General features: G+C 42.2%; 1 protein-coding gene across 1 annotated transcript; it reads right to left on the bottom strand.

The window, feature by feature from the left end:
* Nucleotides 1-416: 416 nt before the first annotated feature.
* LOC145163937 (uncharacterized) lies at nt 417-2477 on the bottom strand. The gene is made up of 3 exons (XM_079082673.1): nt 2157-2477; nt 969-2018; nt 417-767 (listed from the first exon to the last, which is right to left on the bottom strand). The coding sequence occupies exons 1-3, from the start codon at nt 2475-2477 to the stop codon at nt 417-419; spliced, it is 1722 nt and encodes a 573-aa protein (XP_078938799.1).
* Nucleotides 2478-15551: the final 13074 nt, after the last annotated feature.

Raw genomic sequence — 15551 nt, forward strand, 5'->3', positions numbered from 1 at the left:
GAAAAATTAAAATTTTTAACAAAAAATGCAAAGTTTTATGAAAAATTGAAAAATTAAATTTTTTAACAAAAAATGCAAAATTTTACACCAACACCCTCCCTAAGCTTAAAATGATGCATTGTCCCCAATGCTTAGAGAGGAATGGACAGCTCAATAAAGAATATAAAAACAAAAAGGGTTGCAGCTAGGCTAGGAAAGAATGTACCTGATAAGGTTGCAGAAATCTGATTTTGACGAAGATGTGGCGAAAAATATGAATTTCAGCAACTATGTTGATCCTCTGATTTCCCCAAGCTTGCTTGGAACTGCGACCATCTCTTTATTGAAAGCATAAAAACTAAAAACTACTCATCGGGTTGCCTCCCGAAAAGCCGCCCTTTTTAAGGTCGTTGGCTCGACTTTGCCCAACCAGATTATTAACTGGTGTGGTTGGGACTTCCTTGAAGCTCAACTCTTTTTCTTGTGACTCCAGATCCCTTCAAATATGGCAATATGGGTGGATCTGGAACTTGTTCATCAAACTGGAAAGACTCCAAATAGTTATCAGATAAGTCTTTCGATTGATTAGACTTCTTTCTCTTTCTGATCTTCTTTTTCTTCCCAGAAATCTTCTCTTCAGATTCTTTTCGTTTCAGATTCATGCCAGAAATCACCTTTCCCTCTTTTTCTTCCAAAAGTTTGTTTCTTTTCAAATTTGTCTTTGATTTTTTCTTAGCAGATTCTAGCTCAACCTTTTCCACCTCCCCAAGCTTATCTTCTACCAACTCCTTGGATATATTATCAGATGAATTCATGTCTAAAAAAATTTCTTGCACAGTGACATTAGAAAACTCATAGCAGCCCTCAAACAAAGGACTGCTGGTACCCATATAATTAACAAAAATATTTTCAGAAGGAAAATCATCATTATTAATTTGAAATTTAACCACTTCCTCATCAAACTCCATTGAAATCATTCCATTAAAAACATCAATTTTTGTTTTTGCAGTTTTCATAAAAGGCCTTCCTAAAATAATAGAGTTTGCATCAGAAGGGTCCAAGTTTCCCATGTCTAAAATGTAAAAATCAGCGGGAAAAATCAAATTATCCACTTGGACAAGAACATCCTCCAGTACACCTTTTGGGTGTATTGTCGAGTGGTCAGTCAATTGGATAATTGTCCCGGTCTTTTGTAAAGATCCCAATTTTAATTTTTCAAAAATAGAAAACGGGAGGACATTAACTGAAGCTCCTAAATCAAGCATGGCTTTTAGAAAATCAAGGTTCCCCAATTTACAAGGAACTGAGAAAATCCTTGGATCCTTGCACTTTGGAGGCAAACCTTTTTGCAAAATAGAGGATATATTTTCACCAGCTTTAATTGTTTCATTAGATTTCAATTTTTTCTTTGAAACACATAATTCTTTTAAAAACTTAGCATACCGAGGAATGTGTTTTATAACATCAAGTAACGGGATATTTACCTCAACTTTGCGAAAAATGTCCATGATGTCCTCGTCCTCACGTTCGCGTTTCGTGCTTCTCAATCGCGATGGGAATGGCGGTAGTGGCTTGTACTCCTTCAGAATTGGCTTGGGTAGTGTTGGAGTTTCTTTTTCTTTGTCTTTTTCAGCTTCTTCTTCAACCAAAACCTCTTCATACTCTTCAGTTTCAACTCCTTTTTCTGTCTCTTTCACATCTCCTTCTTCCACCAGAACTTCTTCAAATTCTTCTTCTCCACCTTTGTTTTCTGGTTCAGATAAGCTTGGGCTACCATAAATTTTTCCACTTCTTAAGGAAATAGCACTCACATTGTGCTTCAGATTATTTTCTGTGTGCCCTGGTAACTTTCCTTGAGATTCCAGTCGACCGATAGAATTGGCAAGTTGAGACACCTGTTGCTCCAGATTCTTGATACTAGCTCTAGTTTCGGTCTGGAATGCTTGGGTGCTCGTCGCAAGACTCTTTACTATATCTTCTAAGGCCACACTGGAGCTACTGGGTTGATGTTGCAAGTTCTGATTCTGGGAATTCAAGTTCTAAAAGTTTGGCTGAAAGTGAGAATTTTGATGAAAATTTGTGTGCTTTAAACCCGGTTGCTGAAAATTTCGTTGCTGCTGAAATTGTTGTTTCTGCTGATAATTATTCTGAAAATTCTGTTGGTAGCCCCCGACAACTTTGACTGCAACTGTATCCTCTTGCAATATTGGGCACATATCTGTAGGGTGATCAATCTTCAAGCAAATCCCACATTGTTTCTTTGCATTTGCTTTTTCTTTAGTCAAGAGCAGAACAACTTTCGTCAATTCAGATATCTGAGCTTCCAGATGAACATTGCTGACTTCCTTGACTCCTCTTGGCTGATCTGGAAACCACTCATCTTCATTTCCAGAATGTTTAGACTCGATCGCCAGCTTTTCAATAAGCTCTCTGGTTTCAGTTGGGGTCATGTCACCCAAAGAACCACCACTAGAAGCATTTATCAAGCGCCTCTCCATAGGTGTCAGGCCTTCACAAAAACAATTGTAGAGTTGATAATCGCTGATCCCATGTTGTGGGCACCGTACCAAAAGTTTCTTGAATCTTTCCCAGTAAGTATGTAAAACTTCTCTTTTTCCTTGTTTGATCCCAAGGATTTCTCTTCTGAGACTGGAGACTCACGTTTCTGGAAAGTATTTCTCTAAGAACAGCTTCGCAAGTTCCGTCCAAGTGGTGATGGAACCAAATGGGAGTTCATATAACCATGCCCTTGCAGAATCTTGAAGCGAAAAGGGGAATGCCCTTAGTTTGATCTGGTCTTCAGTAACTGCATGAGGCTTCATTCCAGAACAAACCACATGAAATTCCTTGAGGAATTTATGTGGGTCTTCGTTTTCCCGTCCGCGGAATGTGGGAAGAAGATGAATCAGCCCATATTTAAGTTCGAAGTTCTGGGCTTCTGGAAATGTAATGCAAAGGGGCTGCTGGTTGACCTCTTGAGTGGCCCACTCTCTAAGGGTCTTTTCTGCTTCGTCTCCACTTATGTCTGATTCTTCAGATTCGGTTTCTGAAGAGTCTGTGGTTTTAGATTTAATGGAGGAAGGTGGGGAATAAGTTTTTAAGGGTTGTTTTGAGGAGAAGATGGGGGTACTTTTGGAAAAATCGGATCTGGTTCGTTCCACAAGGGAGTGCCTTGTGGTGTGGACGTTTCTGGGGGTATGGAAGATAATGAACCAAAGAGACCAGCTGATTGTTTCTTTCTTGCTGCCTCTTTTTTCAGTCTCCTTGCAGTTCGCTCGATTTCTGGATCAAAAACTAAAGGTGTACCTGAACGAAAAATTCTTGGCATAAAACTATTAGAAAGCACCGTGTCCCCGGCAACGACGCCAATTTGTTAACACGTTGTCGCGCGCATATTAAGCAAATAAATTATCACTGCTGGTTGCACTAAAAATATAGCACAGGGAAGCATGGTCAATCTTCAGGGACACAGCCTAATGGTCAATGCCTTTTTGCATCAGGCACAATCTAGTTAAGACATAAATTATTAAGAAGGGGGATTTTAATTAAACTAAAAACTAAAAATGCAGTGATATTAAATTAAACGAAAATCAATATAAAAAACGATTTTCAGTTCTGCTGCGACTTTCTAATCATACAATCAACCCAGACCCGATTATTTGAGATGCGTTCTATCTAAGCTGGTACTGAGAAAAACTAACAAGCTCTAGTAATTTCTCTTTTACCTAAACTAGTTAATCAAAACAAGCTCTTCAATTAACCCTATCTTTTTACTGTCTAATCAAACAAACTCTTAATTAAGATCAGAAAAGTTGCATTAAGTTCTTTGTAAAATTCCCATCAATACCCAATACTTCTCACAAGCTCGAAAGCGTAAAGATATGATTTTTACAGTTTATAATAAAGTCAAATCCCAAACACGGAACCGATTTATTACTTGTTACTTATTACCAGTTAATTAGAACAATTACGGATTCTATTAATTGATTAACTAGAATGATAAAACCCTAGCTAGGTGATCAGACTAACAAGAATTCAAATCAAACATTCATTAAGCTTAAAACTGAAGAATCTAGATAGAAACACAAATCAAAAACCAGATCTAATGATCAATCACATGAAAAGTACTTGTCTTATGCAAAACTGAAAACTAGGGTTTAGCCAGACATGACCAAAATCTGATGAAAACAGATGAAAAGAGACATCAAACAACTAATCTTACTAATCTACTTGAAGGAGATGATCCACAGTCTTCAGATCTTCAGAAATTGATGAAATCAGAGAAGAAACGCCTCCAAAATTGTATTTTCGTTGTCTGGTACCTTTGGAATCGCCAACTTAGGTTACTGGAAGATTATAAGGTCTATTTATACGTCCATCAGCAAAAACGACGCGCATGCGATCGCATGTACACAACCTGCGATCGCAGGTTTTGAAGTAAACGCGTCTCGTGCCTTTTTAATGAAGTAGGATGCTATTTTGACACTTTTTGGCCAACCTGCGATCGCAGGTTTTCATTTTTTGCTTCCGGATGAATTTTTGGCACTAAAAAACCTCGAATCCAAGCTGCGACCTAACCTACGATCGCATAAAGGCCCCATGCGATCTAATAAAGGAAACTTGCAACCGCATGTTGTACCTAAGACGTCCGAAATTTCGTCTACTTTTCAGATCATTTTGAATCGCCTCAATCGGAGTTACGGTTCTCGAGATATGGTCAAAATACTGACAGGGGGTCAAAGCTGCCAGCAACATCCATTAACTTTAGATTGCAGATTCTATCTTCGTGTGATCAATTCGATCGAATGTTTCTTGACCAAAGCATCTTCCAATCATTCCTGAACATACTCCATAAGTTCCAAGCTCCATTTTAAGCTCCAAACATGCATCCAACTGCTCCCAAAGCACTGCTCCACTTGAACTATCTGGAATTGACATAAAAACATGAGCAGTACGAGAATTCTAACAAAATACATGAGCTGAACATTATTTAAATAAATGAAATGCAAATGTACAAAATATGATACTAAATAATAATGAAAACTACCCTAAAAGATGCATAAAATGACATCTAACAGGAGGCCAGCACCCAGATATGCTAGGCAACTATCCGGTTGAAATAGACCGAAGGGGAGGCCAACACCCAGATATGCTAGGCAACTATCCGGTTGAAATAAACCGAAGGGGAGGCCGGCACCCAGATATGCTTGGCTAGACATGTTATTGTATGGTATGTGGTATGATGGGGGAACTCACTAAGCTTTGTGCTTACAGTTTTCAGTTTTGTTTCAGGTACCTCTTCAGCGAAGGGGAAGGATCCGGCACGGTAGCAGCGCATTGCACACACATGATTTCCGCATTTTGAGAGTCATGGGATTTGTACTCTGACATTATTTCTACTTTCTGTTATGATTTTGAGACATGTGATTATGGTATGATGACTTGAAACGATGATGATGTTGTTTTCAAGTAAATGATTTTATAAGTATTATATTTAAAACGAAAATTTTTGGTTGTGAAAATTGGGATATTACAAGTTGGTATCAGAGCCTTGGTTTGAGGGATTCGGACACACCTTCAGGGGTGTCTGGACTCAAATCGAGGGTTTGAAAGATTTTTTTATAACGAAATAAATTTTTTCAAATTTAAAATAAGGAGTTTTGAGAAAGAACCAAGTGTGTGATGCATGCGACCGGCCGAGCTCAAGTAAGTTTTCCCCAAGATATCCATACATGTTATGTTATGATGTGATATGATTATGAGAATCGCATGCTAGATTAGGGCTAAGTATCTAGGAATGATGCCTTATATGCTTGTTGCCCTTGTATGAGAACTGCATACTAGATTAGGGCTAAAGATCTAGGAAGACGCCTTATGTGCTTGTTATATGTGCTTATTAAATTATATGCTTGGTATGGTTACTCAATGCTCGAATTCTTCTTGCTTTGTGCTTTTAGGAGTTCTAGTTATCTTTAGCTAACTAGTAAACGAATACGTTAAGTTACATATTGCGAGGACTAAATAATTTCAGAAGGTTAGGTCTAGCCCTATTGCGCAACTCTTGTTTGAGTCCAATCGTTGTAGGGTAGGACCTCTCATTCGAAGAATTATATGGTCTTAGTAATGTGTAATGGTATTCGCGAGCGAGTTAGGGAGAGATGACAGGGACTTCTTATGCAGCTGATGGGGGAGAGTGGGTTGGAGAGTTGCCCTAGGATAAGCCTAGGATGAGATTAGTGCAGAGATCAATAGTAGTAGAAGGGACTTGGTAAAGTCAAGGCAATCCTTGAGGAAAGTACGGATATATGTGGAAGGTAGTATGGGCCCGTACTACTGGAAGCAGAGGATCCGTGCTGGAGTAAAGGAAGGCCGAGATGGAACCAGGGAACTTTGTGGTGTGTGAGACCTCTCGAGGTTATGTATGACCCTGACTATTATGTGTTTTGTTTCAGAATGGTGATGATTACGCGACATGGAGGAGGAGGGGGTTCTGGGTCAGGATCAGGCTCAGGATCAGGTTCGGGATCAGGTGTCGAGCCAATTGACGAGGGACTACGTGAGTTCATTGCTTCTGAGATCACTAGAGGCATCCTTGAGTCGACCCCGGTGATTTTCAGGTCGATCAAGGAAGGGATTATAGAGCTGATGGAGGATCGCCTCAGGGCGTTTAGGAGTGACTAGGCGGCTAGCCAGTCAGGGGCGCACACTCTGTCCTTTAAGGACTTCAGGGGATGCGGTGCACCAGACTTCCACGGGGTGAAGGACCCCATTGTTGCCAGGAGATGGATTGCGGACATGAAGTCTGCTCAGTTGACTAGCTTCTGCCCTGATGGGGTCGAAGGTTCGGTATGTTGCTGGATGTTTGAGGGATAGGGTTAGAGATTGGTGGGAGTCAGTTGGTGATTCTTTGGGAGCCTCAGCAGTTGAGGCTATGACCTGGTCTGACTTTGTGACTAGGTTTAGGGTTGATTTTGTGCCTGCTGTGGAGCTTCAGCAGCTGGCCAGGGAGTTTCTTGATATGAGGCAGACGACTGAGACGGTGGCGGAGATTACCGCCAAGTTTCGAGAGAGCGCCTTACTGGTGCCTCAGTATGCAGGAGATGAGGAGATGCGGAAGACCCGCTATCATGATATGTTAAGAGTCGACATACGGGAGCATGTCAGCTACTCGGCCTGCCCGACACTGGATTCCATGATTGCGAGGGCAAGGGAGAGGGAGATTGATATAAAGCACCTCCAGAAGAGGAAGGTGGAGATTGAGCGGGTGACTGGGGTTTCGAGGAAGAAACCCAAGGGATTCGACGCTGGGTCGAAGGGCCAGAAGGGCCGGGGCTGCTGTGGGAAATGCGGCAAGTCGCATGAGGGAGTATGCAGGACTGGGGGATCGGGATGCTACAAGTGCGGCAAGACGGGGCACTTCAGCAAGGATTGTATAGCCCCTACCCCCACCATTTCGACATCGGAGTTGCTGTGTTTTCACTGCAACCAGCGAGGCTATAAAAAGGCCAACTGCCCGAGATTGTCAGCAGCAGCGCTAGTGGCGACGCCAGCTCCAGCGACCCTGCGGAGCGGCAGGGCAAGTCGGAGGCTCCAGTGGTGAGGAGCCGAGCCTTCCAGTTGACTACCGAGGAGGCGCGCGCCGCACCCGATGTGGTTACGGGCATGATTTCTTCTCCCTATCTTTTATTATATGTTGTTTAGGATATTTATGTGTTATGTTATGTGTTTTTTTACGATCGTTCCATGTGAACGGTATTCCAGTTCAGGTGTTGCTTGATTCGGGTGCTACCCGATCATTTGTCTCTATTGCACTTAGCAAGAGGTTCCCTTAGTCTTTGGGCATGTTGGATTGCCCTCTAGAGGTCGAGATTGTTGACGACCGATCAGTTCGAGCATCGGAGGTTTTCAGAGATTGTGTTTTGAGGTTGTTCGAGGAGCGCTATCTGGTAGACTTGGTTCCCATACCATTGCGTGGGAACAAGGTCTACATCGGTATGGACTGGTTGACCCCTAATGGGGCTGTGATTGACTGCGCGCAGCAGTTGGTACATGTCAGGACCCCAAGTGGGGGAGAGCTGGTGATTCAGGGCGAGAGGCCACAGCATGGACCAACCCTATGCTCAACAGCGAGGGCTAGGCGCTACCTTCAGCAGGGTTGCGCCGAATATGTCTCCTACGTCATGGATACCCGGGAGGAAGGTAAGGCGACTGTGAGTGATGTGTCGGTGGTGCGAGAGTACCCGGATGTATTTCCATAGGAGTTGCCTGGAATACCTCCGGAGAAACAGGTGGAGTTTAGGATCGACATGGTCCCTGGTGCGGCCCCGATAGCCAAGGCACCATATTGGTTGGCTCCTCCCGAGATGCAGGAGTTGTCTACACAGTTGCAGGAGATGTTAGACAAAGGATTCATCTGACCGAGCAGTTCACCCTGGGGAGCCCAGATTTTGTTCATGAAGAAGAAGGACGGGTCGCATCAGATGTGTATAGATTACCGAGAGTTGAACAAGGTAACGGTGAAGAACCGTTATCCACTCCCGAGGATTGATGATCTTTTCGACCAGCTACAGGGGGCATCGTGGTTTTCCAAGATAGATTTACGTTCAGGCTACCATCAGATGAGGGTCAGAGACGAGGATGTACAGAAGACTGCGTTCCGGAGTCGCTATGGCCACTATGAGTTCGTGGTGATGCCCTTCGGGCTCACCAATGCTCCTGCCGCGCTCATGGACCTCATGAACCGTGTATGCAGACCGATGCTGGATCGGTCTGTGATAGTTTTCATCGATCACATCTTGGTTTACTCCAAGACACAGGAGCAGCACGAGGAGCACTTGCGATAGGTGTTGGATACCTTGAGGAGGGAGAGCTTGTACGCCAAGTTCTCCAAGTGTGAGTTCTGGTTGCGCGAGTTGTAGTTTCTTGGGCACCTTGTCAACCAGAACGGTATTTTGGTTGACCCGGCCAAAGTAGAAGCCATGATGAGATGGGAGGTTCCGAAGTCTCCATCTGAGATTCGGAGTTTCCTGGGATTGGAGGGCTATTACCGGAGATTCATTCAGGATTTCTCCAAGATAGTCGTACCCCTGACCCGACTGACGAAGAAAGCTGTTGTTTTTCACTGGGGGCCTGAGCAGCAGGCGGCGTTTGAGACATTGAGACAGAGACTATGCGAGGCGCCGATCCTCGCCCTGCCAGAGGGCATGGAGGATTTTGTGGTATATTGTGATGCGTCCATCTGAAGGTTGGGCGCAGTATTGATGCAGAGGGGGCATGTTATCGCGTACGCTTCGAGGCAGCTGAAGCCTCACGAGGCGAACTACCCGACGCACGATTTGGAGTTGGGGGCGGTTGTCTTCGCCCTCAAGATTTGGCGACACTACCTCTGTGGGGTCCGTTGTACCATTTACACGGATCACAAGAGTCTGAGGTACCTCATGGACCAGTCGAATCTGTACATGAGGCAGCCTTGGTGGCTAGATGTGGTGAAGGATTACGATTGTGAGATCCTCTACCACCCGGGGAAGGCCAATGTGGTGGCCGATGCTCTTAGCCGCAAGGCTGCCCCGATCAGAGACGTGTGCTTGCGGATGACAGTGGTGACTCTGCTTCTGGAGCAGATCCGAGAGGCCCAGCAGGAGGCTATGAAGGAGGAACATCGGAAGAGCGAGCGTATTGTGGGACAGGTTTCCTCCTTCGACTACGATAGCCGTGGGTTGTTGACGCTACATCGTAGGGTGTGGGTTTCCTATCATGGGGGTGTGCGTCAGGTTCTGATGGAGAAGGCGCAGAAATCCAGGTTTTCTATTCATCCCGGAGCGAAGAAGATGTATAGGGATCTCCGCCCTGATTACTGGTGGCCCTGCATGAAGCGGGATGTAGCATGGTATGTAGAGCGGTGCTTGACCTGCAAGAAGGTCAAGGCCGAGCACCAGAGGCCACACGGCAAGATGCAGCCGCTAGATATTCCAATGTGGAAATGAGAAGATATTACCATGGATTTCATCACCAAAATTCCCAGGACCGCGTGGGGAGTGGATTCCATATGGGTCATCGTGGATCAGTTGACCAAGAGTGACCATTTCATACCGATGCAGGAGAGCATTTCGGCCGAGAAGCTGGCCGATATTTATATTCGAGAGGTTGTAGCCCGACACGGAGTGCTAGTCTCTGTGATTTATGACAGAGATGTGCGGTTCACTTCCAGATTCTGGAAGAAATTACACGACGAGTTGGGTACTCGTCTGCACTTTAGCACCGATTTTCACCCGCAGACGGATGGTCAGAGTGAGCGGACCATCCAGACTTGGAGGATATGTTGCGGGCATGCGTTTTAGACTTCGGTGGTAGTTGGGATACCTACCTTCCATTAGCTGAGTTCTCCTACAACAACAGCTACCACGCGAGTATCGATCGTCCTCCCTTCGAGATGTTATACGGGAGGAAGTGCAGGACCCCGATTTGCTAGGGTGAGGTGGGGCAGAGAGTCATGGGGAGTACCGAAGTGGTACTCAAGACTACGGAGAAGATCCAGCAGGTCAGGAGCAGGATTCTTACTGCTCAGAGTCGGCAGAAAAGTTATGCCGACAAGCGTCGTTCGGACCTGGAATTCTAGGTCGGGGATATGGTCCTCCTGAAAGTGTCACCTTGGAAAGGTGGTATCCGGTTCAGGAAGCTGGGCAAGTTGGGCCCCAGGTACATCGGTCCTTTCAGGGTTGCTGCCCGGGTGGGCAAGGTGGCATATACGCTGGATCTTCCAGCCGAGCTTAGTCAGATTCATAGCACCTTTCACGTCTCCCAGCTGCGGAAATGCTTGGTAGACGACTCTACAGTGGTACCTCTCGAGGATATTCAGGTGGATGATAGCCTGAACTACATCGAGCGACCGATAGCCATTCTAGATAGGAAGACGAAGGCGCTGAGGAACAAGGAAGTAGAGTTGGTGAAGGTGCAGTGGCAGCACCGTAAAGGCTCGGAATGGACTTGGGAGCCGGAGGATGAGATGAGAGAGCACTACCACGAGTTATTTTCAGCAGCGACAACGGACTTCGAGGACGAAGTCTAATTCAAGTGGGGGAGATTTGTAGCATCCGGAATTTTCCAAGTATTATTATTGATCATCTTAATTGAAGTATGGAATGGTTTGGTTTGGGCTTTGACCCTTGGGCTTTATTAGAGGGCTGAGGAAGCTTCGTACGCGGGGCGTACATTGCCATGTACGCCCAGCATACTCGTGAGAGTGAACCACGTAGGACATGTACGTATGCCCAACGTACCTGTGCAGCTCCTTAAACCCTAAAATTTAGGGTTTACTCCCTATATAAAGAACATTACTCCTGTTTGTTCAGCCTCCCTTCACCCTTATACAGCCTCCACGAAAACCCTTGCCTACTTTTGTGTGTCCTTGTGATTTGGAAGCCATTTGAGAGTATTTTGGTGTAGTTTTGGTGCTTTGGAAGAGAAAGGAACTTGAAGAAGGAGCAAGGTTCCACCAAGAGCTTGTAGATCCAGAAGATTAGCACCATTTCTGACTTATTTGAGGTATCAAGTGATGGGTTTTGAGCATTCTAACACTCCTAAGTGTACATGCAACCCTAAATACCTTGGATCTATGTTTTCTCTATTATACATGCAATTATGAACTTTCCAAGGTATTACCCTATCTAGCATACAATACTTGATACTTGGGTAATCAAATGGATAGAATACATACCTTTGTTTGATGTAGCTTGTCTCCATGAAGCTTGAGTGCCTAGTGCCCCAAGTGTGACACCTCAAATGGTTCACACAACACCAAATGCACATGGAATGACTTGAGAGAAATGGAACACTCCTTGAAATCGTCTAGCCCTCATATTCACACATTAGTGCACGATTTCTTGAGCCATGAGATTCTTTTATATGGTGGCTATTAGGGTTACACCATGTAACTCATAACTTTACCCATTCCTTATGCTCCATGGATTTTAACCTCCATGGAGTATCCATGGGTCACCCCATGGACTTAGTCCAACTTAAGAAATCTTGGATCACAAGCCCACATATATAAGAATGAATGATTTACACAATCAACCCATATATTTAATTAGTCTCCTTTTGATCACTTAATTAATTCCAAATTAATTCTTGATCAACACTAATTAAATAACCTTATTAATATATTAGAACTTATAATATATTAACCAACCTTAAGTGTTATTTCTCTCATTATAGTCTATCCAAATGCATGATGCCATGCAACCCAAATGGACCATGCCGGGTCGGGTCAAGTCTTACCAATTATAGTTATGGACTTAGACATTAATCCAACAGTCTCCCACTTGGATAAGTCTAAAACTATTATTGCGTATGACTTCAGGAACCGATCAGCAATCGTAGCTCTCAAAAGCTTCTGTCGAACTCTGACCTTGTCGATGAACTCTGACCTTTGTCAATAACTTGTCCATTAGATAAGGGATCATATATTCCTCCATTCTAGATATCATATGGACTGAGACATGGATTATCAATCATTCTCTCTGTCCATTTGTTGTTTCCCGATTTCCGATTCATGATGACTGACTGATTGAACAAATCAAATTAGTCCTGGCTTGGCCAAGCACTCACATGTATCATCTTTAAATCATCGAGGGGCCCACATATATCGCTTTTATCCCGAAGGTAAAAGGAATGGATAAACTTCGACTCATATGGCTTGTTCTACTACTTGTTGAATCATACACAAAGGCACGTTTTATAACATCGAGTTACCGAATGAGTTTTCGTGCAATCAATGTACAACCAACTCATAGTAATAACTCATATCTCTAGGTTTGAAGAATATAAGATATTATCGTCTCATGATCACTCGTGATAAAATCCATGAAGTGATTCAAATGAGCGCGGGTTGAATCCAATACTCAGAACTTATGAGCACTCATGAGTGTTGTAGCACCACTTTGTCCACCAACTTGGACCTCTACAAACCAACCCATGACAGTCTTGATTCATATCTACTTCGAACATATGACCGACTGTGGATGGTTTGAATAACTTAATCATTCAGGAAGAGCGACTTAGTTATTCTGGAAGTCAAAACATGCAAAGTGAAACACAAGAATAAATGAATCAAATATGGTATCAAACCCTATGAATATAAATAAACACTTTTATTTATCACCATACTGATTACTCATTATTCATTGTTTCGGTTTTATCAACTTTATACTTGAATTAAAAACACTAGTTGTCCCATGCTCCAAGCATGTACACTATGTTTTTCTTAAACAATAGCTTTGCCATACACCAAGTATGCACTCTATGTTTGTCTATGATCCTTACTTTGTGAAATAAACCAATTGAACATAATTTCAATGATTCTAATTTCACACTCCCAAATCCTTATCGAAAAATGTGAGAATTTCAAATTCCTATCATTTATCGAAATCTGTTTAGATTTTAAACTTATATGCACTGACCCTCCTGTAATGAATATGTACAAAGTCACAAAGACTTGTCAACAGTCATTATAAGGTATTCCAATGGAGATCAACTCCATAGAAACTAAGTCTCATATTCAAAGTACATTGCTTTGGACATGCTTCTTGCATTAAGTTTTCTAATCTTACACAGATAACTTCCACCTATGGAGACAACTCCATATTCTCATTTTGACTATCACTTCTGAATAAGAGATGCCTCTTTTTAGAATATGTCAATATGGTCCTTCCAAAATTAGCACTATACTTCCAACTGTCCCTGAGCAACCAATCTTTGGTAAACCTCAGATTGTCCTCGACAATTGCTTAATCATTTTAGTCATATCCAATTCTAGACCTTTTCCCTTCTTAATGCCTCTAGGCATTTGGAAAAATTTAGAAATGACAAATATTATAGCACATGCAATCGATCCTGTACCTAAAGCAAATGGTACACGATTCATGATGTCTCACATAAAGACATGATTCTAGACCAGTCTTTTGCTACAATATTTTTATTTGCCATGTTTTCAAAATTTGACTATGAAGAGGGATGTCGTAATCATAATCGAATTTTGAGAACGCAATATATAGAATTTCCTTAAGTTGAACCAATCCAACATGAAATTCATATATATATTCTTGACTAAAGATGATTAAGGTCTCAATCTAAGCCTTTAGAACTGAAATGAAGTATATCCTCTCCCTTAATTATAGCAAAACAACTTTTTCAATCTCTGCAGCCTCACGAATTGAAACTTTTGTTTTCTATAATTAACATTGCTAACTTGCAACACTAACAATAATTATCATGCTCCCACTAACATGATGATTATTAGCATAACACTTATGCTCCCACTAGCTTTGACATATACTCAGAAATCAGCTGGACTTCTAGAAATCAATACTTTATTGACTTCCTTACCTAAGTTCAGATTTCTGATACGAGATGCTTTGATAAAACTTTATCAAAATCATACACCTTTCCTTAGATAGCATGCATGTGTGTCTAAACAATTTCAGAACTATGAAAAGGGATGTCGTAATCATAGTCTCAATTGTTTAGACCTTTTGCCATCTGCTTCAAATCTACTTGGTGGAAGTGTTTCCTCACCATCATTTTCATGAATCGGAGAGAAACCTTATGACCCTTAGATTTTATGGTGTATGTGTTCTTATCCATGTGAATCGTCAAAACCATAGTCACAAGACAAGGATAATGACAAATCCAAACTCATATGGACTGAAGTTATGCAATCTTAACTTCTTGCCACCTGGCAGTACAGGGCCTGCCATTGCTTCCAAGTTGTTATGCAACCAATTGAGAACTTTCAGAACTCCTATGCAAAGCCAACTTTAACTGGAATGGGCACAGAATATGTCAACATGATAGGTTATAAACCTCAAGTCGTGTGCTAGTAAAGAACCTCAGGTTTTATTCTTGATTAGTTCTTGAAATTATTTTTAGGATCTTTAAGACTCCCACTGTCCTCTTGACATATAAGACTATCTTGCCAAATATTCAAGAGATAGTGCGGATTCTTTATCAAGACAAACACTTCACACAATTGGCCTTAGTTGGTCTTTGTTTAATCCAAAACATCACAACTTACCAACTTCAAATGTACAAGAGTAGGACACTTTTACTCTTACATTTGACAAGTGTTTTAAACCTTTCTTTAAGATATGTCACTCAAGTTACAATCTTGGAGTATGACTCTAAGAATTGTTTTGGAACGAAGTATGACTCATCTTCCTGATCTAACCATTTCAACAATTCATGATTCCTCTTCTTAGTCATAAGAATGCACTAAGATGACCTTTAGAGGACTAATTGTGATATGATTTCTACATCATTAAGATGATCACAAACATGATACTAAAGTACTCTCCCATCTTTTCATATTTGAGAAACTTTTATCGTTCTGCCTAATTTGATTCTTCCCATTTGTTCTGCCATACATTGAGACTTTTCCAATGTTTCAGAATTATACTTAAACTTGTAAGTATAACCATATTTACTAAACTTTAGTAAATCAAATAGTCTTAACGAGCTTTGTGGTGGACATGACCAGTGCACAAGAATGTGTACTCGATCCCTTTAGTCCTTCACTT

Source organism: Lactuca virosa, chromosome 3, assembly GCF_052849685.1.
Source record: "Lactuca virosa cultivar CGN04683 chromosome 3, Lactuca_virosa_CGN04683_v6, whole genome shotgun sequence".
Lineage (NCBI taxonomy): Eukaryota > Viridiplantae > Streptophyta > Magnoliopsida > Asterales > Asteraceae > Lactuca > Lactuca virosa.

Bases quoted from the DNA above. Each gene is read 5' to 3' on its own strand.
- LOC145163937 (XM_079082673.1), bottom strand. From the start codon at position 2,477: ATGGAGAGGCGCTTGATAAATGCTTCTAGTGGTGGTTCTTTGGGTGAC. The intron at 2,019-2,156 runs GTTGTCGGGGGC...CCAAACTTTTAG, and splicing joins AGGATACAGTTGCAGTCAAA to AACTTGAATTCCCAGAATCA. The intron at 768-968 runs GTTTTTAATGGA...AATATATCCAAG, and splicing joins CTGCAAAAACAAAAATTGAT to GAGTTGGTAGAAGATAAGCT.